Source organism: Strix uralensis, chromosome 13, assembly GCF_047716275.1.
Source record: "Strix uralensis isolate ZFMK-TIS-50842 chromosome 13, bStrUra1, whole genome shotgun sequence".
In the NCBI taxonomy this organism is placed as follows: Eukaryota; Metazoa; Chordata; class Aves; order Strigiformes; family Strigidae; genus Strix; species Strix uralensis.
In genome coordinates, this window is record NC_133984.1 from 1,949,788 (window position 1) to 1,975,684 (window position 25,897).

The window sequence follows — 25,897 nt, forward strand, 5'->3', positions numbered from 1 at the left end:
TACCACTTGGATGAACTAAATATATGATAGTTACCATACCATGAGGATTAAATGTCACTTTATTCAGTTAAAATGGAAATTCACAGCTGACAAAATCCACAAAACCAATGTACACCCCTATAAATAAACAGGCTTCAAATATTTCACCTCTACACTTTTTATTTCTCCCATTTCTATGTATCATAGACGTGTCACTACAACTCGAAAATATTAATTTGTGTATTATTGAGAATCATGAGCACCTACCTCCCATGAAACTACAGCACAAGTTGCACTTTTACAAGTTATCAGGGGTTTGCAACATTGATCAGGGGGTCCTGGAGCCGTAGAGATCTCTGCTTTGTCGGAGTGCGGGCCAAACTGCAAGAAAGTATAGAGCAAAAACTGGTGTAGAAATGCATGAGGCTGAAGAAAACAAATTATTTTTAACTTGATAGAGAAATAAATAGAGGAGTTCAGCACTTAGTTTCACAGCACCATTTAAAATTCCTTTCAGGCAGTTTATAAACTGGCCCTGTGCCTACAGGATATCTGTAATCCTCCCACTGCTATGGTTTTGTAACTCCTCCTTCCCCTCTAGTCACGATCTGGCTTCCAGAAGCAGTTGGGGTACTGTTTCAGAATGACTTTTATGCAACCAGCATTTATCCCAACCTTGTCCAAACCTGGCATTATTTGCACACACCCCTCTCTACACAATACCCTTCCCACACCACCCATCTGCAGAGGCTAAGCCAATTGCAAAACGTAAGGCAATTTCTGGAGGCACAAACTTTTAAGTGGCTATTTCACAGCCAGAAATGGAGGGTTTACACTGCAAAGAAATGCCTAAAAGTAGTAAGAGAATGTCTAGCACTAACTTGGGACGAGTTACCTTAAGTACTGACAGTAACGACAACAGAAATGCAACGCACAGTGAACGTCCCCTTAGACAGGGACATTCAGTCCTTCCTTCAGCCCTAGCTTAATGAATCTTCTTCAAATTATCTTTTTTATGCTGTAAGAAATTTTGCTCCTTCAACAGAACTACGACAGTACACAGAAGCTACAAAATATCAGGCTTGTAAGACAACAGTATCACTGCTATCTTTTGTGTTAAAAAAAAAAAAAATTATCTCGTTAGCAGGGTGGTTACCCCAACTCTGTTTGCCGCCCGTATCCAGAAGCAGTACGCCCTCCCTGGAAGCAGATTGGTTACTGCATATTCGGATGCTGGACCCTGATACACTTGTCTGCGTTCTTCCTGGTCAGAGTTTGCCATCTCTACAATATATTCTGTGATGTCGGAGCCTCCATCTACAGATGGTGGGCCTAGGAAATAAAAAGAGATTTTATTTTTTTTTCTCTACTTATTTCACAAAGCACTTTTTATGTTAACAGTCTCTAATCAGTCTTCTCAAGCTAAAAGGTGAATCAGGTGGGTTCTGAAAGTTAAGAGTGCTGGCTTTTATCATATATCTGAGCAGAAACACTTTATGAAGCTTGCTTTTCCCCCCTCAGATACTGATAGATTAGTTTAAGATGGCGTTCATCAGTTTTTTCCAGATATTTTTCACAAATTTCCTTCAAAAAACAGTGTATCTGTGTTATTTTTTCATTATCTCCTTTACTGAAATAAAAATAAGGAAAGAAGGGTTGATTTTTGAATTGCCAGAGGCGTGTCAGCAACGAGGCCACCAGCACGCTCTCACTGGAAGCCATTTACGTCTGCTTAAGTCTCACCATGTGGCTGCACACGCGCACGTCACCAAATCAGAGGTGGTTCACAAGCTTTAAAAAACCAAACCACTAAGGACACGGACCACATCTGCATATTTTTATTTTTTTTCCCCATGGAGAGTTCTACAGATTTTTCATTTGTGTTACGACATTTAAAATCAGAAAAGCCTTTTGCTCAGCAACGCTGGCACTTACCCCACTGTAAAGTGATTTCCTTGGGCTTGGCTTTGCCTGCCAGGCACGGAGCATGACACGGTCCAGGGGGAACAGCTGATGTTGTAACAGTCATAACATCAGAAGCCTAGCAGGAATACATGTTATTTTAGCGTGGAAACACCAACAACATTTCACTCAAACATAAAGAGAAATGGTTGTCAGAAGCAGATTTATTCTCGTGTTTCTCACCTGGCTTTCACCTCCTTTACTGACACAATAAACTCTCATTCTGTACGAGGTGCCGGGCTTGAGATGATCACAGACATGTTCTCTCTGCAAACCGCTGTACAGGGTGTCCCATTTACTTCCTGAGGGAAGGAAGAAAATACTTTACGCTACAAAACTCTTGCAAAAATCAACCCTGAAAATTCTCTCACACAATTATTGATAGTCAAGCCACAGAATCCAATTTCAAAGATTACACAGGAACAGGTACAACACAATATACACACGTAAAAGCACTGAATGAGCGAGCACACAAGCTGAATGAGTACTTAGAAATGACTGCTTACCAACTGTTGCGTCTGAGATTTCCAGAAAGTATTTAGTAATGTCGGATCCTCCGTTATCTTTGGGTGGTTCTGAAAGAAATCAATGCCTTAAAAGAAATTCTAGAAGATTTAAAAACAATGCATTATTCCATTACGAGCTTTTTCACAGACCGTATTAATTCATTATAGAATACATTCAAGCAGAAAGCTCAATTCAAACAGGAACAGAAAACTCTGTACTTCTATGTTCAAAATTCGTTTTCCAGAACAATATTTTTTTCTATTATTCATCATGATGATGTCAGGAAGAGTAACTAGGAAAGTACTGCCAACTTCAGGTTATCATCTCTTATTTTTTTAAGAGCACACAGAAATTATTTAAGCATTGCAGTAAATCTAGAGGCCATTACAACAGCCAATAGCACTGTCTGCTTCTCTAAAACAAACAAAAACATTACTTTTGTACTACAGCCCCAAAACAGATCGAGTTGCAATTTTTTGGTAATGCTAAGTATTCCTCCTGTGATAACGACAGCTAATGAGCCTGAGCTCGCCTCCAGTTTTCAGCCTGCACTGCTGAGCCACTGCAGGTACACAGGGGTGTAAGCAGCACTCTGATACGGCGTAACGGTAACCTACCCCACGTAACCTTCACGCTGTGCGAATGGATCTTGCCCTTGACAGCTGGTTTACTTGGTGGCCCAGGTTTGTCAGGATTGGTGCTGTGTTCTACCACCTCACTAGGGCTGCTTTTTCCTTCACTGTTGTAGGCAAAGAGCTGGAATGAACGGAATAGGTAATAAATGCTTTATTTTGTGGCAAGTAATAGCCTGCTGATTTACAAAATTCTTCTGTGAAAAAAACAAAACAAAACCACAAGATAAGAAAACAATTTAAAAGAAAACAAAATTAACTACCGCAAAAAATCTGGTTTGTATGATGATTCCACCAAAACCTACTGTAACAACAAAAGTACTGCAGGTCATTCTCTGCTGTCTCCATAGAACACGTCTTAGCTGTATGAAAATGCTAAAACTCCAGAAAAGCATACAGTCATAATTAAATTAGGAACAAAATATAGTACAAACCCTAAACTTATAGGATGTACTCCTCCTAAGATTTCTTAAAGTGCATGAGAGTTCATCTCCATTGTACTGTGGTTGGAAACCATAACCCTGTAAAGGGGGGAAAGTAAGAACAAATGCAGTCACTGATTTTCCACAACAAAACAGAAAACAGATCAGATCAATCAAATTTTTTTTTTTAGCTTGAACTTCATCTTTGTTGTACGAATACATGCAATACTTGCCAATTGTTGCAGTATTTGCAGCATTTTATTTGAAAGTAAAAAACAGAATTCATTTTTTATTTAAGTACTACTGCGTATCAGACTTTTTGCAGATCTAACAAAACCCAGCACTTACAGAACCTTCTTCCTCCATGTCTAAAGTGTAAGTGAGAGAGTCATCTGAAGACACCCCGTTCGGGGGGCTCCACTTCACTGACAGCCAGGTCACTCCTGCTTCAACCAGCACCGGGGGTGACGGGGCTGGTGGGACAATTCCTGCTGTATAGTAGGTCACTGTCTCGCTGAACCCACTGGAAAAGTATTTAAAAAAATGTTAACGATGGCAGACACTGTCGATGAGAAAATCAATGATACAATACACTGGGTTCGTTACCTCATTCCAATATCATTTTTAGCAGCTAATCTGAGCGAATATTTTGTTGAAGGAGAGAGTTTGGTAAGTTTATACTGCTTCAGATGCCCGTAGTAGCACTCTTTGAAGGGTCCATTCTTCCCCTTTAAAAGAGTCAGAACAACTTGAGTCACTTTTTGCATGGGGACTGTATGCTCCCTGCTAAGGTCAACTTCTTCACTCTAAATTTTCCTAAATTTCATTTCACTAATTTAGTAATCATTAAACAAAAGAAGAGTAAGCTGAAAGAATGTAAAAAGCTAATGTCATGATGGCCCTACTGAGTATGCTGACAGTAATCCTGACATTCTCCATAGTAAAACCACATTTTGATTGAGACATCCATTTATTTTTTGGCACCACAGATTTAATAAAATGGTAGTAAGTGACTGCAGTTGAAAGCAAAACACATTTTTGAAGTTTTTTTCTTAGTTTAGAATACATTTCAGTAAGAAGTTCAAACGCTGAGTGACATTTGTGACAGCTACTGAAGATACAAGCCAAATGCTCAATTTAAACAGAGCACAGGAATTAATGATGCTCTGAATGACAAAAACCAAAGGAGGGAGTTTTACACTGTCCTCTCAGAGGATCTGAATTGTCCACTTGAATTGCTGCAACAGTCGTCATCCGATTAAAGCTTTTTAATTGGCTTGTCCCTTTAAAACTGTCTGGACAGTTGCACTGAAAATAGCTGATGTACCTAAGCAAAAAGTATTTTTAAGTATAATTGGTCTACAGATGTCATTATGATTTTTTTTTTCACTAGAAAAGGTCTTACCTCATCCCATTCTAAAAGAAAATTAGTTATTTTGGAACCATTGTCATTTGAGGACTGAAAATAAAGAAACAATGAAAAAAGTTAAAATCAAACGATTGTACTTTTCATAAAGAGTTTTGCACGTTAAAAAAAAACATTTTAACAATTGAATATAATATACTCCAACTGCCTTTTAAAACAAAATATTTAGCGTAGAGGTGAAAGGAATCTGCAGTAGGTGTAGAGAACAGCCCTCCTCTTCCACAAACACACTTGGGATAATCCAAAACTCTACTGTGGGCACAGGCACATGTATCCAGTAAAGTGGGTTAGAAAGGGTAAAAACTAGCAGGTATTTTAACTAGTTTAATTCCTCGTTCCTGATGGCTCTCAGGCTGCTGTACTACTGCTGTTAATTCTGATAGTTTAGGGTATGAACTTACGAATAGTTTTCTTTTATAATGCCAATGGTATTCTTACAGCTTTTTCCTTGCACTGTGCGCTCACCAACTGCCTGAGCAACATCTGTGCTTGTTATGACGTATGAATTGGGAACTGCGCTTTCTAAATACAGATTATACAAATAATTTAGCTAAAGTCACTTAGCTATAAACTGTTTTCCAAGTGTAAGTGTAGTCAACAGAACAGGGAAAGACAAGGAAACAGTTACCAACAAGTCTTCACAGATACTGTATATATTCAGAAGTCAGAATAAAAAACTTAAATCTACAAACTAGCTGAAGAAATTTACTTTGAATGGGTCAGAGTAACTAGAAGAACTTATATGAATTATTATATGAATTATGTGAGTTATAACATTAAGTCATATCTATTTATCATCCAGGAATGCCAAACAAAACCAGAAACACTCTACCCTTTCCCATGCTGCCAGCTCAGGAGAGAACTTTCCCGCTATCTCTTAGAGAGACCTGCCAGCAACTCTACCACACTAAAGCTGCCTGCGAAAAACTAAGTAAACACTGAAAGAAAGGGGAAGAAACGATTATGATTTCAATTATCAGTCTTAACTAAGCAACTAAAAGCCAACACCTGAAGTACACACTAAGCTATCGACAGCTGATTTCACAGACCACACATGAACACATCCGACTGCTTACCTTCCACTGCAAACTCAGGCTGTTCTTGGTTCTGTTAATCAGCTTCGGCGCAGCAGGACAGTCTGGCTCACAACTTTCTGTGGTGAAACTCACTAATTCTGAAATGGATTCTTTTATGGAACTGCTGGTTGCTGAAACTCTGAAGAGAGAACAATTAATTAACGTTGCTATTGCATTAGCACCTGAAAATTTAAGGAAAGAGTTGCCAGCTTTCACAACGCATTTCATCACAAGCGGTGGTTACAGCAACAAGCCCCGCCTGCTCACGTTAGAGGAAACAAGTGCCCAATCGCTCTTCTTTCACATCACTGATTCTAAAAGACAACAATTCCACGTCTTTTCGTTTAGGAAGAAGTAACAAAAAGTGAGTGGATGATGCCGCTCCAGGTTCTAGTAGCTGATGCCCACATCATAAGCACCACTGCTCCCCGCTCCGTGCTCGGGATTCAGCAGCACGCCGAGAGCAGCGTGACGGAGCTCTCATCAGTACTTACTGATCTTGAAGACTCCACCTGGCATCTTTCATTTACAATTACTACCTATCACAGCGGGGATATGGTAGTGACGAAATACAGGTGGGAGGCACAATGGAAACTACAGCAAGTGTTACCAAATGGTAACAGAATACCTGCCTCAAAATTAACCTTTTGCTAAAAAGGCCTTGAGATTCAAATATGGACAATGCTTGTGCAAGAGTACGGATACTAAACCGGGCTAAATCAGCTCTTCAGGCAATAAAGTCACATTTATCAGTGCAATTGTTTAAATGGGATAGAATCTCTACAACAGTCACGCTCATTTATGTTTGTTTTTGAAGAGCAATGACTTGACTGGACATTAGGAACAAATGTTTCACAGAAAGAGTGATCAGACAATGAATAGGCTGCCCAGGGAGGGGGTGGAGTCCCCATCCCTGGGTGTGTTTAAGGGTGATTTAGATGAGCTGTTGGGGGATGTGGGGTAGGGGAGAACTTTGTAGAGTCAGGCTGAGGGTTGGACTCGATGATCCCAAGGGTCTTTTCCAACCTGAATGATTCTGGGATTCTGTGACTCATTTTTCAGAAATCCTGTCTGGCCAAATGAATTGTAGGTAAAAGCTGGCCTGTGTGGAAAGCAAGACCACGAACCACACGCTATGCTGTACTGTGCAAGCGGAGCCATGCTGAGTATTTAACATGCTCAGGACTCTTCTGCAGTTTAAGAATAGGAGTTTGCTTCAGTTTACTTAAAACTTGTGTCCTTCTGTGCCCAAGCACTGAGGCTCTCCCTTCTGCTGCTGGATCACAATGTTCTCCTGGCTTGTTTAACCAGCTTGCCTTTTTCCTGACCAGTTAAACACCTCCAGTAACACTTGTTTACTCTGTGTGGCAATTCTTGAATGTCACGTCTCGTTCCCTCGTAACACAGCAGCTAACTTCTCCCCATTTCAACCAGTTTCCCTGTCCCTTCTCGCACTGCTACAGAAGCCTGCAACTTAGACAAGCAGCTTTACAAATCAAGCTGACAAGTCAGACTTGCAAATCCATGTTCAAGGCTAAATTATTTTATTTATCACTGGCTTCAGCCTACAACAATCTCTTCCACTGAGTCCAACCTTATTGCAAAAAAATACCAGAGGATAACTTAAAGTTTGTATTTGAGAAGCACGACGAGACAGAGAAGATAGTAGGGAAGAAAATGAGGTGACATTTTAATGAAATTAGAAGTAGGAATTTAGATAGCAACAGTAGTGTCCATAGTATGATATTTTCTCAGAACGTTCCTCAAGTTGTTTGTCATCACATCTTTTTCATGAAGCCACAATAATTTTGTAATTAACACATCAACAAAAACATGAAGTAATTAACTCCCGGCAACATACCTGGCATGATAATCAGTTGCTGGTCTGAGATCAGGAAGTGTAATTGTTAATTCTTCCCCACTGTGAAAAGGGGGGAAAAAAAAAAAAAAAAGAGTTACAGCTCTTCCTTATACTTTAAACGACAAAAGCTTATTGAAAAGCAAAACCATGTAGCGCACATTTAATTTTCACGTTTTCCATTGTCCATGTAACTCTTAGTGATATTACTTAAAATTTATTTCATGTGAAGTAGGTAGGTCTGCAAGTCAACAAACAGCTCCTGATAGAGAGATTGCTGATTGGTTAATGGTTTTAAACATCGGTATTGTGCTTAAATGAAGAAACTAAACTTACACATAGACAGATTTAAATTTTCCATTTTTACCACTGTTGGATATTGCTACTTCAAATGTAAATGCTGCTGGACTATGACTATGGCTCTCTCCATTCTGTGAACTAACTGGGAGATTCCAGGACAGAACGGCTGATCTTGCTTGTATATCAGAAACCTATTAAAAGCATAAATAATGCAAGTAAGTTTGCTTTCTGTAATAAAAGGTATATTAGTCAACAACATGGTGTCGCTAGTTTGCCTATGAAGTTCCTCACTGGAGGAATTCTTTACCTTTGTAGCGGAAATATCGAGTCATTATTTGAATTGAAATTATTTCCTCTTTTCATTTCTAAAAATACATTAAAGGATTTCCCTTCGAACCCTAAACAAACATACAGACACGTTACATTGTCTCAGTGTATGAAGAGAAAACTTCTATTTCACCTGCACAGCTTGCATCACTCATTTGGAGCAAATCTTTGGATGTGGAGTCTTGAACACTGACATCAGATCTCTATTTAGGCACAGATGGCCTAACTTTCTAACTCTATTACAGCTCCCTCGCATGATCTTATTTATTTAACCACTAAGCTATAGGTGAGCAAGAGGCTCTGATTTTAAGTGCTCATGACTAAAATTTTTAGTCTAAGTTTTTTTGCTGTTTCATTCCCATACTCCAGATTTTCTCTGACAAAGTCAACACAGCCTTCTGTTAGCATGAGGTACAGACGTCAGAAGCAACAGTGAAAACACACTACTGTGACAAAGAACAGCTAGAAAGCTGGAGCAAAAGAAGACAACCCATGCTTACTGTACAGATAATGCAAAGGGTTTCATATTAAGCGTGCCAAGATCAAAAATATCAGTGCAGTTTTAGCCTTTAGACATTTAAATTAACGTCACCAGACTCCAACTTCCTAAATAAGCCTGTAAATACTCAAATATTTGCTCCAATTTCTAATCATAACATAAAAAGATGATCTACTTCTGTAAATTCTATTCCCAATATTCTTAAATCTTCTATGCTGAAGGAAGGGTGGTCTCAAGAGTGGACAGACTTCCATTACTTTAGCAGGTTCGCGAGGTACTAAAGCCCTCACATACACGAGACAACTGCAGCAGTGGGTATATTCTCGGCTTACAGACTGGGAAACTGAGGCAAGACAGACTGTTTCAGAAAGTTGAGAAATAGTGAGTTTCCGTAACATGGTTGCCCTTTCCCAGCTATAAACTCTGACAACAAATACATTTTCTCTATTAAAAAAATAAACCATTAAGAAAAAGAAATGAGATCAATAAGACGTGTTATTTTACAGAAAGTATATGCACAGAAAATAATGGTATTTTAAGGATAATACTTACGACTGGCTTGCCAATGCTCAAGTGAATATCACATTTCTTGGATTCTGTGTCAGATTCTGAAATTTCAAATACAAACCAGATTACCGTAACCCCCCAGAGTAAACCGGTCTGTTACAAAAATGCCACCACAAGATGGAGTTCGCCTCATTAGGAGTTTAACAATAGTACTTATTGTGCAAAGTTCATTTCCCCTGTTTGTTTTGGCTGCATGAGGGGTAGAAACATGAACTATCCAAAACTAACAGTGTTACAAAAACCTTTTTAGTACATCCTGCACAAAGGGTATATTTTCCTAATCTGAGCATAAATGGGTTTTCTTTGACAACTCAAAAACATTCCTCCAAATATGAAAGGTGTTAAAAAAATGACAATAAGATCTTATCTCTCTATTGTACATGCTTTCCTTGAATTTCTATTGCAAAACTCTTAGTCTAGGCACCATTTGGAAGAAGCCTGATCAAAACTGCACACTAAAAATACCTATCAGTACCAAAAGGGTTACACCTGTAAACTGAATCCTGTCCTTACAACTGTCCACGTCAAACAATTCAGGATATTCTGCCCGCAAATAAAAACTTTTTTCCCCCCCTCCCATAAATCTGTATTAAGACAACTCTTTAATCAAGTGTATTTCTTGTCCTTGAAAGAAGCTGGGTAAAAGCTTCCACCCCTTCTTACTTCCCCAGATACAGAGTTCTCTTTTATTTCTCTAACCAAAGCATCAAATACAACAGTGACAGAGATGAGGACTAGATCTTGCAGCCTAACAAGACCACTTGGATTTAAGACACACACCAAACACTAAAAGATGCACAAAACATTTAAGGAATCGTGATAAGTTACTGTGCATTTCAGTGACACTGTTTCAAACCAACAGGAAAGACAAAGATATCATACACAATGTATTTCAGTATGTGCAAGTAAATAGCCATAAGCCATCAAAAAGCTCACTTATGTGAGCAAAATAATGCACTGAACTGAAATTACAACAGCAACCTGTACAGACAGTTGCTCCAACCTTCCTATTTCTTGACGTTTTAAATAACTCCTAGTTATCTGAAAAGTACCACAAAGAATGACACAAGTCTTTTATGTAAGTACTCACAGGTCATTCTTACTTGGCATATTGATCAGTCCTGGGGTCAGAAAAGGTAGAGGAGTAAACAAAAGGTTTAAAATTAAATCTTCCCGAAGACCTTATTGATAAATCTCAAATGAACAAACTTGACATTACTAAGATTTCTAGAGGAAAAAAAAAATCTAAATATAATGAAAAGTATTTCAGGCTTTCTCTAACCCTGAACAGGCAAAGAAATTTACAAATTCAGTTTTTTCTGAAACTATTTTGCAATTAATTTATAGCATCTTCCGTTACAAAAAAAATCTAATTTTTTTTTACCTTTTCAATGCAACCTACCTCCCATCTCTGCATCTGGACTGCCCTTTGTTTTTCCTATCTGCTTCTGCTTTAGCGGTCCTCCTGCCCCTTGCTGTCCCTTTCCATTTCCATTCGGAATTGTTGCATTGGGAGAATTAACAACTTTATGTGGTGAAGATGGAGGACTATTAAGTTTATTGTTACTATGACCACTAGCTTGTCTGTCTTTTAGTCTTTTCTTCAGGTGTTCTTGCATTTTGAGACTCCTTTCATCTCGCTGAATGAAGTTTGTCCTTCCATGAGAACGAGGTTCTACGAAGAAAGGAGAACTTATTTCATTGTCAGTACAATTTATTTGACATCCGAGTTAGAAGAATAACTACAGTAACCACCACGCACCGCACTGCTGACTGGTAGAGCTCTGTCAGACTTCAGGAACTTCACCCAACACAGTTTATGGACTGGGCTCAAACCAGTGTATGAGCACAAAGATCAGGTAGAAGAATGCACCTGGAGGTTTAATTCTTGTTTTGAAATGTTGTCAATGTTAGTTAAATGCTACAATGTTAGTTAAATGCGAAGATATGCAAAATATCTGCAAGCAAATTTCCATTTTTCCTATTTAACTCATATCTAAACTTGATTTTTTTTTTTTCTTTTTCTTAAACATTATTTTTTATCACTTGCTGAGTTTAGGGTTTGGTGGTGCTTCTTTTGTTTGCTTGGTTTTTTAAATTTAATTCTTCAGGCCCTCTTCAAGATTATGCCTTACAATTGCCTTTCTTCCCTGATATAGCCAGTCACATTTTCAAAAAAGTGTAAGCAAATTTAGGACCCAAACTTTTTAAAACATAGCTTGGGTGCTACTGAATATTCTACCCTGACATGAGCTGAAATAGCTTAATTACCAATTTAAGCTCGAGAGAGATAGTGAATGGCCTTACATAGTCTCATTTCTTTCTGTGTTAAATGCCTGTTTACATAATAAGGCTTACGGCTTGGCTTAATTCAGCAGTGACCCGTCCTCCAGGGAAGTATTGCTCCATTCACTTTTTAGTATAGAGTGGATTTGCACTTCATCCTCCAATGTGGATTGCTATGGTTTTTTGTTTTATATATGTTATATTTTTATTTTCTTTCCAGTCATATTTGGTCTCTGTCTAGTCAAAAAACACATTTATTGTATTAAATGCATTTTCAAAAAACTTCATGCCAAGGCTGTGACAGAACAGCAGTTTTGGCGAGCGCAATTTTAGAGAAAGGTAGAAGCAATCATTGTGGCATTTACAGCAACAAAAGTACGGATCCATGAAAAATATACAGTGTTAGAACACTTCTAAGTTACTGCTTTCGCATCAAATCCTTGAAAACAGAACAGCAGAAGACTCAAACTTTATACAGTGATACTCTGTGCGTGTAGAGAGCCTTCAGACCAGGCTCCACGATACCTTATACACAGGTGTATTTTAGGACACCCTGTAACACACATAAGGCTCAGGGAGCCTAATAGCTAGCACCAAAATCACAGAAATGTGTGAAAGAGCTACTGACAGAACTCAGACAGGCCTTCTCGTCACCACCTGAGCTCTCACCTTGTTCTTGAAACACGTGTGGTGGTGGATGCTGGTGAATGAACTGTGGTGGCAGCTCTCCCGTGCCAGGAACCGGAGGGTACACTGGGTGAGGTGGGTGGGGAAGCAACGCGTGGTGATGATGCATGTAATGTGGCACATGGGGAGGAGGAGGAGGAGGAGGATGCATGGAAGGATGGAATTCAGCTGAGTGTGGCAATACCACCACTTTACGAACTCCATTTTCTTCCACCACCTGTCGTGCAATGTAAGAAACTGAAAGTTAGTACAGTAACAATCTTATAAATACTGTATGTTTAATAAAGTATCTCTAAGGTTAAGGTTATACCCACGAGCTGACAGTCAGGGATATATACACTGAAATGAATTCCAGTGGAAACCCAGCATGTGTTAGTGCAAGAAACTGGAGTCTGAGGCAGTCAGTTTTAAGAAGCTGCGCCTCACACACCAAAGTGCTCAGCAATCTATGTTTTATGAATAATGCATATATTCTTTTAAACAAGTAACGTGAATTGATCAGGGTGTGTGATTCCCTGTCTGCTTGTAATTACAGTTAGAAGAGCTGCTTTAGACCACATCCTGAGCGACAGGGCTAGCGTACGCACAAGTCACCGCACGCCACCCGCGCTGCAGTGCGTGTCTGCATACGCGTTCCTCGCCCGTGGCAAGTACAAAGTACTACAAGTCAGCTCCGCTGTCCTGTGCTATGACCCAACCCAACCGTCAAAATATTTCATGTTTGCCACAGGCTAAGAGAATTCAGACAAGGAACCCGTCTGCGCGTCTGAACTCTAGGATAAAAAGATGCTAAGACAGCACATGCATATGTATGCGCTCGCAGGCTTCGAAGCGTGTGTCCTAAACTGGCAATATACAGGCTCCTTCTGGAGTCTGACAGCGTGAAATAAATTAATATCAAAACGTATTGCTTTTCCTACAGTAAATTTAAAATATGTTAAGGTCTTACACAACAACGCTTCTCTAAATCTTAAAACTGAGAAGCGACTTTGGACAGAACACAGGTTTTCGAAGACAAGGTCAAAAAAATAACACCAGAGCAGGATTCACAAATAGACATATTAAACAGTGATGACACTGAAGTAAAAAAATTCCCAGTTTAATCTCATCTTTAAGGCACCCTGAACAGACAACCAGAGGCTGAGGTTTACAGGGTCCTTTCTCCAGGCAGGGTTCACAGTATAGACAGAGAACATCTGCACTGACTTCTTGTCATTCTGCGGTTACAGCCCATTTTACTCATCTGAGGGATTAGGTTTTCAGCACCTACAGTTCTGATGGGGTCAAAGGCTTCTGAGTTGACTGTCAAAGAAATCACCTGGTCATATTCCAGTTTGTTTCTTCTGCTACAATACAGAAGTCCACTGGCATAAAATTCAGACTGTATCTAACAAGAATTCTGACTCAGAAGCAAACTAGACTGTATTAAATCCTATTTAAAGGCAGACAACAAATCAATTGCTTTCTCTTCTCCCTCACACAAAATATTAAAGAGGTATGAGCAGTGTAATCGAAAAAGAAAAATCAATGATAGAAAAACGTTCAATATTAAAGGCAAGCTGACACTTAAAAATTCATCAAGTCTCAGTAGGAAAACCAGGCATTTTTCTTAGATTGGTTTAAAATTAGTCTGCAGCTTCATGCTTCCTTCCTTCTACATCAGTCATCTCCTCCGAGTTGCATTTAAAAATGCAAATCACAAATGCTATTAGGCAGGGCCTTACAGTGCCTTGGTATTAACAGAGATGGATCATGTAGTCAGCAGAAAATATTATCCATGGATGCAAGCGGGGGGCACTTCCCAGCTGCAGGCTGGCATACAAAATTGAGATGCAAATTTATTTTTTTAATGCAGTCCATGAAGTAAATCATACAAAACAGAATCTGCTCTTAGAAGATTTCAACTTATTTATGTCACCTTCTGTTACGAAAAATATACACAATTTATATTTTCAGGCATTTAAAGAAAGTGCTTACACAAAAGCAGGCCATATGTTTTATCCTGTTTGTTCCTTCAGGATCCTCTCTCAAAGCATATTTAGTTTGGCTATAAGAAAACACTGTGGCGTTTCCTAGTTGGCCAAGAAGGCATTACGGATGTTGAAATATTGCTTATGCCAAAAGTACATTTTGAAAAGCTCCTCGGCAAAAGATAGAGCGAACTAACGAGAAATTATTCTTCTGAAGGGAAACAGAATGTGTCCACTCAGAAACTGCTATGACAAAGTTCAGCTGTGAGGCGACCTCAGAGGCAGCCAGTCTTTAACAGACTTTAAATAGAAGAAAAAAATTACAAGGAGAAGTCACTTAAGACTAAGCTTACACTGAACACACTTTGTTCCAGAAACAACGTGGGGGGCTTTTTGGTTCATCGACAGAACTAAATACACCACTTGAACCACATTACATTGCCTAATATACACACGCTATAACATACACAAGTCAAAACTCATAGCAAATTTGGATGGCTACATTAACTCTATTTTATGTGTCTATTAAGCAAGAACACATGGCATAGTTTAGGGTAGAAAGGATACATTAATACAGTAAGACTTTCACATGATTTCACAGTCTGAAGTTGCTATGTCCCCGTTATCCACTACTGAACCGCTTCATTCCACTTTGGCAGAAAGCAGCATAACTATCTCTGGGCTCCTCCAGATTTGGGAACAGAAAGTCTCATCTACCGACAGGAACAGTATAAGTAACTCAAGCTCTGAATAAAGTTGGTTTCAAACTTGTCTAACCCTGTCATAATGATCAGGGGAAAACAAAACAAAACAACCCCCCCCTAGTTTCGTGTGACAACAAACACAGAACAAATGTATTTTTCAGTTTGTACACCTCAGCATTTGCCAGTGCTGTGCACACTGTTTGCACTGAAGACTCAAGTTCACATTGATGCACAAATTATTTGGGGGATCTTTCTTCAGGCTCTGCATGAAAGTACCTACTTATAATAGCAGAAGCATAAAATGCAGAGGCAGCTGTATGCGAAAAGACAACTGCTTGGGGAACTCATGAACGTACAGTTACGAGGTTTTTTCAAGCCTACTCAGAAAACTCCTGATTTTGAACATCACTAGAAAATGAGAAACACAGCCTGTCCCGTTTAAACATTTGTTTTTAATTAGTTTCCTTTAAAAATGCATTAATTTAAATCGAACTGGTAACTTCAAATATCTCTGATAACAGTTCAAATACCACATGCAGATCTGATCTGCTATGTGGTATTTGAACAGCACAGAGGGGTGGAAAAATCAGTGAGAATAGAGAAGTAAAGCTGGGAGGGAAGCCCAGAGTCGTGCTCATTTCATAGGCACATGTCAGCAGCATTAACACTCCTCTTCACACTTCTGCTAGAACAGTAGAGTGTTTTACTGAATGTTAAGGAGATCAGAGCTGGGAAAGAAAGAGGCATTGAAAACTTTCATAGAGTTATACTAGAATAGAAAAATCTGAATTAAGAGAAGACATTAAAGAGAAGTATCTTATGCAGGCCAGTAACAAAACAAAAGACCTAAGGGATGAGAGAGAGAATGATACTGGTGTATGACCCACATAACCTCAGTGCAAGAAACACGAGTCTCATATCCACACTGTGCATGAGACAACGTTCAAGTGCGATGCTGCCCCCAGCTCTGTTCCCATCAGACTGTTTCTAGCAGAGCTAAGCACCCTCTGTACTCATCAGTCCTCTGATACTCAGCATGCTGCAGGCAACTGCGGCTGTTTGTATGACCCAGGCACCTACTTTCACCCTGAAAACAGGACTGAAGAAAAATCAAGACGTGGATCCTGTTAATCGAGCTTAAGCAACAGCCAATTCAGAGCCAGTTACTGTCTCACTGAAAGTAATCTCTTACTGCCTAGCAGTAGTGCTTAAAAAATCCTGAAAACCAGATCAAATTTTTCTAAGTGAACAGAAGGTGATTGAGCCTACAATAAAGTTAAATAGGTGATAAGTTCAATGGAAAAAATATTAGAAATCCTTTTAGCAGCTGTTCCAGCTAAAATAATCAATAGCCTTATTATTAAGAAGCCACACCCACAAACATACTGAAATATAAGAATAAATTAAAGTTTACCTGAGATACATAACCGGGAGGCACAAATATAGGCGGCATAGAACCATTTGGTGACATCATAGGAACATGTGCTGGACCTGAGAAGTAACAAGGTGCCACTTTTTAACAAACAAGGCTCTTACAAACTCAAGACACCTTTTTTCCAAAGGTGGTGGCTCACTTCGGTGCCTGAAAAGCCAGCAACTGCATCCAACTCTCTATTTATGGAACTACTTTTAGACAAGTGGATTTAGAAGCAAGGCTTAAACTATCCAATTAAGAAGTCAGTTCGGAGAGAAACTTCAATCGTCAGGACTGCGAGTTTAAAAAATAAAGTGACTGTACCAAGTTTCCATCAAGAAAAATAATGCAATTTATGTCACTGATGAATAACTCAGTTTCACATTCAAAATACATATTAAGTATGGTTTAATAACTTTCAGGAAGCATCCAGAATTTTAGATAATACAGCTGAATGTAAGCATGGCTGTACATTCATTTGACAAAAAACAAAGATAAGATTTATCCCAACCACCATGCTTAGACAGCCAAAAGTATTTCTTTAATTGTACAAAAATCAGCATAGATAAATGTTAGTTCTTATTTCGTGACAGTTAAAAGTCTGTAGCAACAACATGGGCACCACAGTAATGCTGACAGCTGGGTCTATCAACTTTTTTTTTTTTTTAAAGTAAGAATATATTATTTTTCACATCAAGCTGAAAGAAAGTACTCCTGTCCAGGATTTGATGAAAGCAGAATAGACACATTTATATAATACAATTTGAAATGGTGAAAAACATTCCAAAAATGGAAGTACTGATAAATTCAACTCGACTTACAGGAGATATTTTGACCCGACTCAGATTTGTAGTTCTGTCACTTACCCAGAAGGTACAAAGTAGTTTGTAGCCACACACAGAGGGTAGCAATGCTTCCCACAGTATCAGCAGACTGCTAATGCCACTACCTTACAGTAAAGTGAGGTCACACAGCATCTATTAAAGTTGTTTAGATCAGTGTGGACTAAATCCCATGTAAATTCATGTGTTATGATTCTGAGAAGACAGTTATTCAAGGACTGTTACAAAACCGGTTGAGATGCCCGCCTTTTATAAATCAGCAGCAAAGTCTGCAGAGGTGCAGGGAATCTTGGCAATTTCCCAGTGCTGTCTCATTTGTGCTTTAAGTACAAACTGAAAAATCTGATTTATTACGTTGCAGAACATATAAAAACACATTTGACATTACAGAAACAAATACTGGTAGTAATTCTGTGATATCTGCAGAATCAAAATATTTGGATTCAGTACTTCAGTTTTTCCTTTACCTTGAATACACTGAATGTGTCCATCTTCAGTTGTAATTGTAAATGTTTCACCTGGGTTTACCTGTACAAGGATAACCTGTAGAAAACAAAGCACAGAAGAGGTGTGATTTTTTTTTAATTTTAGAAATTACCTGGGGAAAAAACCCCATCTCTTCCTTATACCCACATGCTGGATTAAAACAATATGGTTTTGGCAACCTTAGAGAGTAAAAAAGATGAGAAACACTGACAGGTACAATGAAATTTCTTCATACTTTGACATAAACCCATTAGTTTTGCATAATCAGTACTTTTCTCTGATTCCTACCAGAAGTGCTTTTTTCCCTTGATACACTTAATTAACTAAGCTTTTATTTTCAGTGTTTTCACACTGCTTTTTCTTCTTTTGCTGAAGCAATAAATTACCTAAGATTCACCTTGCTTTCCAAGCTTTGCCTATGAGATTACTGCAGTTTCAGGGCTAAATTGGCAAAATCAGAATTATCAAACACAAGCCAAAAAAAAAAAAAAAAAAAAAGGGTGAAAATAAAGAAAAAACACCCTTTGACCAAAACTCAGCCATGTCTTTTCATTGAAAGCATGCTGGTATGTATTCTGACAACATATTCTCCGATGCAATAAAGTATGCAGTCCCTTGGGGGTGGAAGGAGGGTAGAAGAGGCGGGGAAGCAGGTCATGCCTACCACCTCTGCTCTACAGCTCCTGAAAGATCAGGTGTATTTTCTCACGTTTGTGTAATCCTGCAGCTAAAGAAATACAGCTAGCAGTGAGATTCTGCAGGTCAACGCAGACACAACCGCCTTCGCTTCCACACAAATCGATGTGGACATCTGCCAGAATTATTCCTCAGGCAGCCGACAGCATCGCTTCCCTTGTGCCGGGTAACACGAACGAGCACCCCATTCCACCCCATGCCTATGGGTGCTTCAGTCATATCGTAAAATATTGGCAGCTGTGCTTCAGTTTTATTGTAATGTGGCAGCGTTACTACAAGAATTTTGCAGTGAGATTCTATTATATTACATAGGCACAGGTCTAATTCTTTAGTAAAATGACAGGTTTGGCCATGTAAGAACTGCACTTACATGGTCAAAATGCCATCCTGGTGACAGCTAGCACATAAAGAAGACAGACCGATGCAAAAATTGAAATAAAATATTTGTAAAACTAGCTATGAAAGTCAAAAAGTATAATCTTCTTTCATTCGATTTTTATAAAATATTTTTACGCTATTCGTGGAATGACATTTATCTCAGGTAGATGGAACCTGAAGAGCTCACCTAGTCACCTAACTCCTGGTAAAAATGAACTACAAATGATGCTAATGAATGAGCCTGTCTATTTTGTGCTGCTGCATCTCCAGTGATGGAGCTCCATCAACCCCCCAGGCACCTGCACCACAGTTTCACTACCCTCATCATTACAGATTTTATCATCCAACTTCAACGTTCCCTGCTTCAACATGAACCCTTACTCCATGTCTTAACCACCAATGAATAAAGAATAAAAGCACCCATAAAAGAAAGATTGTTTTCTGTGATTTAGATGCCAAACACTGTATATAAATCCTTTTGGGGTTTTTATCTGCTTTTTTTGGAAACAGTGCAACACTGATGACTTCCACTTGTTGTCTTTATTCATCCCTTTTTCGAAAGGACTGCTACTAAAACAGTCATTCCTTATGATAAGCTGACTACCAAAACGCAGTACTTTGTACTTGCTGCTCATCTTCTAGATTATCTTGCTAGTAATTAAAATAATTTCAGGCTTCCAAGACGCCTGCAATTCCTCCCATTTCCTATCAGCTGCAGATTTAAGTACACCTCAATTCTATCATATTGGTCATTAATAAAAAGATCATTGAAAAGAATGAGACTTAAAAAGATTGTGCGGTCCCTCATTCAATCTTTGCATTTTGACCAATTCCACTTACTCTTTTCCAAAGAATTTCCCATGTAGCTTTTGCTGGCATTAACCAAAGCACATTTCTCCAGCTAATGTGTAAGAGAGTAAGTGCAAACACACCCATGTTTCCTGAGGTTACAGCTTACATCTCCCGCTTCTCTCCCCCTCTACTCCCGAGTGCAACTTCAGCACAGAAAGGGGTTGAGGTTTGCACAGATGTCTTACATTTAAACTGCCGTGTGTGAAACAAAACTCAAAGCAGCAGAGCGATAAACGTTGTCTAACACTGATTCAGCAGCTTCTGCATACTGCTATATTAATCTTAGCTTTTCTTTTTTAACGAGGGATGTAGAAGCGTATGTGAACACAGACCCTGCTCCAAGGAGTTCACAGTACAGGAGAACTTTAGGTAGATGAGTTGCTTCTGGACATAAGTAAAACACCAAAACCCCCTGAAAAGACCACCTTGCCAGTCAGCAATATTTATTAGGGTTCCATGAGAAGGACAGATGGGAGAGAATACTTTTTAAAATGGCATCACTAAAACACTGAAACTTAAGCAGATCTGTCATTTCAGTATATAAGTAAACTCACGACTTCAATGCTACTGAATTTCTAGGAGTAAAGAGAGAGAAGCAATGTTAATTATTTAAAGAAAACTGACAATAATGGGCTGGGGATTTGGCAGAGCACAAAGAAGCAGGGAAGAGGAGGGCTGCTGCGAAGAACCGCTGCTGGGGATGGACACTAGCAGGGGACTGCGCTCCACAGGCAGGTACTAAACCTCACAGCAAGTCTCATCTTCGAGGGCAAGAAAATTCAGAGGCAGAAAAGGGATCCTTTCAGAAACGCAGAGCCTCTGAACGTGTCAGATCTTCAGAACAGGTTTCAATTAACTGAAGTTCTCACAAACAGTTCAGGAAACTATTAACTGAACTCAGCGAAAAGGATCATAAGTAAGTGGTGTAATCACAGGGCTGTAGAGCAGTTCAGAGACTGGAATTTCAGGAATCCATGGGGCAATGTCTTAGAGGAATGACTCATTATAATTAATGAAGCAAATGCAGTTCCATCTACCTTCCACCAAGGAAAATTTCCAGGAAGCTTGAGTGTTTCTAATGAGTCAAACTGAGCCAAGTTAGATGACAGAGTAGTGCTAGGAGTCACAGATCTGTCAACACCTTCAGGTGTCCCACACAACCATTTCAGAACTAGTGGGATCAACACAGTTTGAAAGCTCTTTCAAAGCACCGGTCAGTGTTTTGCTTTTATCCCTTACTCACACACTTTCCACTGCTGCAGTTTTTTTCAGAACAAGAAACCCTTCCAGAAAACTTCCAACTTATACTTCATGTGAAATGAAACTAATGAACTGGATGCTGCATCTGGCTGTTTGAAGTGATTGGCCAAACAGCTCAAGTTTTATTTCTGAAAACAAAAACACTGTATAATACTCTACAATTAGCTTATCCTCTACGGCACCAGCAGCAAAGTACTTAAAAATCATCTGCATTAATAAAGTTTCTAAGTCAATACTCTAAAAGCAAACTTTCCAATGTGAGACTGTAGCTGGGAAGAATCTCTGGAGAAAAGTGCCACAAACAAGAGCAGCAAGTGTATTTGTTAGGCAACCACAGGATGGCAACATGACGTGGTTGTTTATATACACATGTTGGAATAAGAAATATTGACACATTATCATGAAATCACACTCCTGGTCCCATGAAGATTTTCACTAGACAGACTTATTCATTATTTCCAATATAATTCAATTACAAGTCTTGGAGACCATCAGCTTTCAAGTTTACTCTTCAAATGCCATTTTCCCATGCATCTCCAAGGTACAACCATTTTTTGTGGGTTTCTGTTTGTTTGCTTTTCTTTTTTTTTTTTTTAACCTCACCTGATTGCCAACAGTCTCCACCAGGTTCCAAAAACTTCAATGATTGTCACCTTCTTTTGGGTCATTCAATACACACATCTATAAAATTCTACATGTTATACAAATACAGCTATGGAGATGGTCACCAATTAGATCTCCTTGACCTCTTTTCCTGGTGTAACGTGAAACACTACCTACTGAATAACCTCACAGCTGGGCGGCATCTAAAATTTCACGTTGCTAACGCTGGAACTTCAGAACTAGCTTAGAGATCTATAGCTTTACTTATTTCGAAACACAGTCATGGTACTTTTATCTTGAGTCTGAGGTGAAAAAAGGCAGAGTAGACTTTTTTATTTTTAAATAAAGGCTATTTTTCCAAGCAAGTATACTAAATCCCTTCCCATCTGTAACAACTACAAAGTGAAGAATATCTCATTTAAAACTTGTCAGCATTTGTGATCTATTGGAGCCTCACCAAGTCATGATTATTTTCTTGTACCTTGTTTCTCCACTGTACATTCAAACATGCCAAAGTCTTCACTGTTACCCTTCATAATCATTTCAGATGACACTTATCCTCTGGAAACTTTTACACAACTTTCCCTTCTGGATTAACCCCTTACTTCCTATTTCAATTAGTGTCAGACCCTTGAAGTGACTGATCAGATTAAAGCAGTGGGGACTTTTGTCCCTTGCTTCAACAAAATGATGATTTAACTCATTTCACTAAAGCCTTCAAATTTATGTTTCGTAATTGTAGAATCCTAGAACAGCCCAGGTTGGAAGGGACCTTGAGAGATCACCTGGTTCAACCTTTTCTGGGAAAGAGAGACTAAATGAGATTATCTAGCACCCTGTCCAGTCACAGCCAGCCTACAAACAGCCCCCTAGCTATTTAAAACAAACCACCCAACCTTTCCTCTCCTACCAGGATCCGTTGGGTTTGTAGCTGCTAGGGCAGGGGGAAGATGCTTCTTAAATTAAGACCCAGTGCTAAAATGTCTGGATGCCAGTAGTATTTCTGAGTGTCTGTCTCCAAATGATGGGAAGATATCTCAGCATTTGTAGTACAAGACACTCAGCTTCTACTGCCAGACAGTAATTTCACTTCAAGTTTACTGACAACTTATACAAGCTCATGCTTCAAATTGTTTAGCTTTCACTTTTGTCTGTATTTCTAACCATACTAGGTACTTCTGAAGGGTTGCGTCCAATAGAATTCTAGAGTTTCAAGTATATATACTCAGGTTTCACCACTGCACTGTAATTATTAATGAAGATACTTAATACCAGGAAGCCAAGGTCTTCCCTCTCAATTCCCTGCAATAGACTTCTTGGTTTAGAGCACTGCAACCACTTGCTAATCTTTGTTGATTATTTTACATGAGCTTTAAGAAGAGCTTTCAAACCATTTGTGCTTTATTAAATCCATATATTTTTCTTTTTATTCTTTTTTTTAGCTTCATTTTAAAGCACTTACATGCATATAACAATCATTCCTTTTAATTTGCAATCTTTCCACATTTCCACTACATTAATGCTGATTTTCTTCCTCTCTGTATTTGCACTTCTATTTTATTGGTCATACATATCAGTGCTGAGAACCATGTGCTTTTCTAACTTTGCAAATCAGTATCATAATTGCTTTATTTCAGGCCTCATCTTTCAGCCATCATGTAAGTTGTACAAAAAATAGTTTTTCTATGCTGTTTTCTACAGTATGTTTGAATACCAAACTCCCTACTACCACCACTGGCACAGTATTACATGACTTTTACAAAAGTGCAATGGATTTCCTTGCCTGTTGTATGCTGTCCCCATTAACCATGTGAGGTAGAAGTGGCACTTCATTCAATATCGGTGTAGCTTCTAAGGGAGGCGGCTGGTCGGCCATCATGTCTGAAAACCATTCATTGACAACTGCTCACGTTAACCACCTGCTAAAACAAAAAAGAAAGGGCCAATATTAGGTATGTCTCTCCTCTCTTCCAAATAATTCTCTACTTTGTTTGCCAAACTTGGTACCAGTGTTCCAGAAGAAAAATAAAGCAGTGCCTTCAGGACAGTGTGTGTTTTTTTTTTTTTCTTCTCCACAAAACAAACACCTGCACTATGCTATTAATTGAATCCTTTAATGACAGCAACTCAAGAATATTTGAAAACCCAATAGGAAAATATCATCAGACTTCAACACTCCACAACTCTCCCTCAAAGATTTTCAAATAAACTGACTTTAATTGGAGACAAAAGTTCCTGTAAAACATCCACCTCTAGCTTCATTGCACATTTAAAAACTTGTGCAAACTGCCAGTCTTAGAAGTATGGAGGATCACAGGCCATATACCTGAGTTCTTCATAATGGAGTACACCCAAGGAGTCCAACACATTACCCTACTTTTAAGTACTACATTTAAGCAATCATATCCTTCTTCCAAAAAATACGCTCTTTAAGTATTTACCATGCATATTCACATGTGATGAAATCGTTACGCAGGTGATGCAATTAGTAGCATAATTTACACTTATGCAGCACTTCACTGTTAAATTTGTCGTTACAATTTCTAAATTGCTTGTACTCCAGAACCTAAGTTTTAGGCCAAATAATTCACATCCTATGTGTACCTTTCAGTCCCTGTGATGATCAAAAAAGCCCCTCAAACCATGCAATTTCTCCAACGTTGCAACATGTCATCAACACAGAAGTCTGACACCGTGAAAACAAAGCTTAAAGCAACACAAGAGAGTACTTTGTACAAAAGTCTTTAACTGAGCACCATGGAGAACTGCATATGCAAAAATGCTGCATAGTTTTGGGCTTCTAGTGAATAACCTATAATTACAGTAAGTCAAAACACAATCCAAATGTTAGTGAATTTTCAGAGCATAGTTAATTCAGCATCCATAAAAAGCACAAGATAACAGGATGCAGGAAATGCTGACATTTCCTTCTCCCTTCCCATTACCTCCTATAAACCCAGACAGAAGACAAAATGCGGTTAGGAGACTCCAATTCATTAAATTAAAAATAAAAAGTAAAAGCAAACCAAAAAACATTTCCCACTCCCAAATCTGTCTGTGAACCAAGTCAATCTATGCACAACTGCCAAACCCTTGTTCAGTTCTCTATAACCAGTATGGAAATTACAGCGTATGTGTGGGGAATAAATAATTTCTTCTGGCATTAACTCATTTTGTTCAGAAAGGGTCTGTAGTAAAAGTTGAGATTACAAGGATTTCTCCTGTATTACCATTACAAGGTAAAGAGGCTGGTAGCATCCACTGGTAAAAACCACATTATTTCTTGTTTGCAAAAGCATGTCAAAAGAACCGATACAATCACAGCGCCACAAAACACAGCATAACAAAATACTCAAGACTGCCAAAGAACCAGCTCATTCTGCATGCCAATTGTTTTCCAGGTCTGCTCCAGTAACAACTTTAAGAGGCCAAATATGACTGCACAGGTGCAAGGGCTAGACACACCCTCCAAAGTTTAGATTTGTATCAGGTTTGTCCTAAATATACTTAAATACATTAGCACATTATTTATTTCCTGAATAAACTAATCATCCATGCTATTTCTTAGATTTTGAATTAGCTCTACCAAGGAAACAAATTCAACTGACTGTATATAACTATTCCATTTAAAAATACCTGCATGGTAACGGAGCCAGTCAGCATGTTAAGATTAAGGCAGAAGTTTCTTCCACTCCACCTCTCCCATTTTTAGAGGTTTAGAGGTTAGATCTGAGTCTTAAAAGCTGTAGTAGAAATTCAGTATACACAGGCAGACTGAAAATACTTTATTTTATATATGTGTATCATCTCAATTTCTTTCATCTAACAACCTCAAAGACAACAGAAATTAGCACTTAGCACAGAGGGGAAAACCCTATACCAAAAAATAACTACATCTGCATTCAGATGTTCAACTAACCAAAATAACCAGCTGTAGAAAAACGTGTTCTGAAACAAGTCCCAATACCACCTGCAATTTTAAATAAACGTTCACAGTTTCTATCCTGGTCTCCTACACCAGCTGAAAATAATTCTCGGAGGCTTTGTCTACATTAGCGAGCAGCACAGTGTAGTTGGTAGAAACTGGAGAGCACAGTAACAGCATGCATGTGGTTTTCAGAATCCTTAATCTATTGTCTAATGACACAGGTAGTATTTACACCT

General features: G+C 38.7%; 1 protein-coding gene across 3 annotated transcripts in view; it reads right to left on the bottom strand.

Annotated features, from left to right (window-relative positions):
• The window catches only part of LOC141949071 (fibronectin type-III domain-containing protein 3a-like), a 49,964-nt gene that overhangs the window by 7,782 nt on the left and 16,285 nt on the right, over window positions 1-25,897 (bottom strand). For 2 of the 3 annotated variants that reach the window (XM_074882259.1, XM_074882257.1), the window contains 19 exons: window positions 23,517-23,652; window positions 17,926-18,001; window positions 16,617-16,693; window positions 12,511-12,745; window positions 10,958-11,230; window positions 9,541-9,596; window positions 8,199-8,353; window positions 7,866-7,925; window positions 6,005-6,143; window positions 4,908-4,961; window positions 4,109-4,230; window positions 3,851-4,025; window positions 3,515-3,601; window positions 3,066-3,204; window positions 2,448-2,516; window positions 2,125-2,243; window positions 1,915-2,020; window positions 1,136-1,311; window positions 247-360 (listed from right to left, as the gene is read on the bottom strand). In XM_074882259.1, the coding sequence (XP_074738360.1) occupies window positions 247-360; window positions 1,136-1,311; window positions 1,915-2,020; window positions 2,125-2,243; window positions 2,448-2,516; window positions 3,066-3,204; window positions 3,515-3,601; window positions 3,851-4,025; window positions 4,109-4,230; window positions 4,908-4,961; window positions 6,005-6,143; window positions 7,866-7,925; window positions 8,199-8,353; window positions 9,541-9,596; window positions 10,958-11,230; window positions 12,511-12,745; window positions 16,617-16,693; window positions 17,926-18,001; window positions 23,517-23,612 (2,328 nt within the window). In that variant the 5' untranslated portion in view covers window positions 23,613-23,652. Of the gene's footprint in view, window positions 1-246; window positions 361-1,135; window positions 1,312-1,914; window positions 2,021-2,124; window positions 2,244-2,447; window positions 2,517-3,065; window positions 3,205-3,514; window positions 3,602-3,850; window positions 4,026-4,108; window positions 4,231-4,907; window positions 4,962-6,004; window positions 6,144-7,865; window positions 7,926-8,198; window positions 8,354-9,540; window positions 9,597-10,957; window positions 11,231-12,510; window positions 12,746-16,616; window positions 16,694-17,925; window positions 18,002-23,516; window positions 23,656-25,897 lie in introns of all 3 variants that reach the window. The other variant, XM_074882256.1, reaches the window with a different exon arrangement.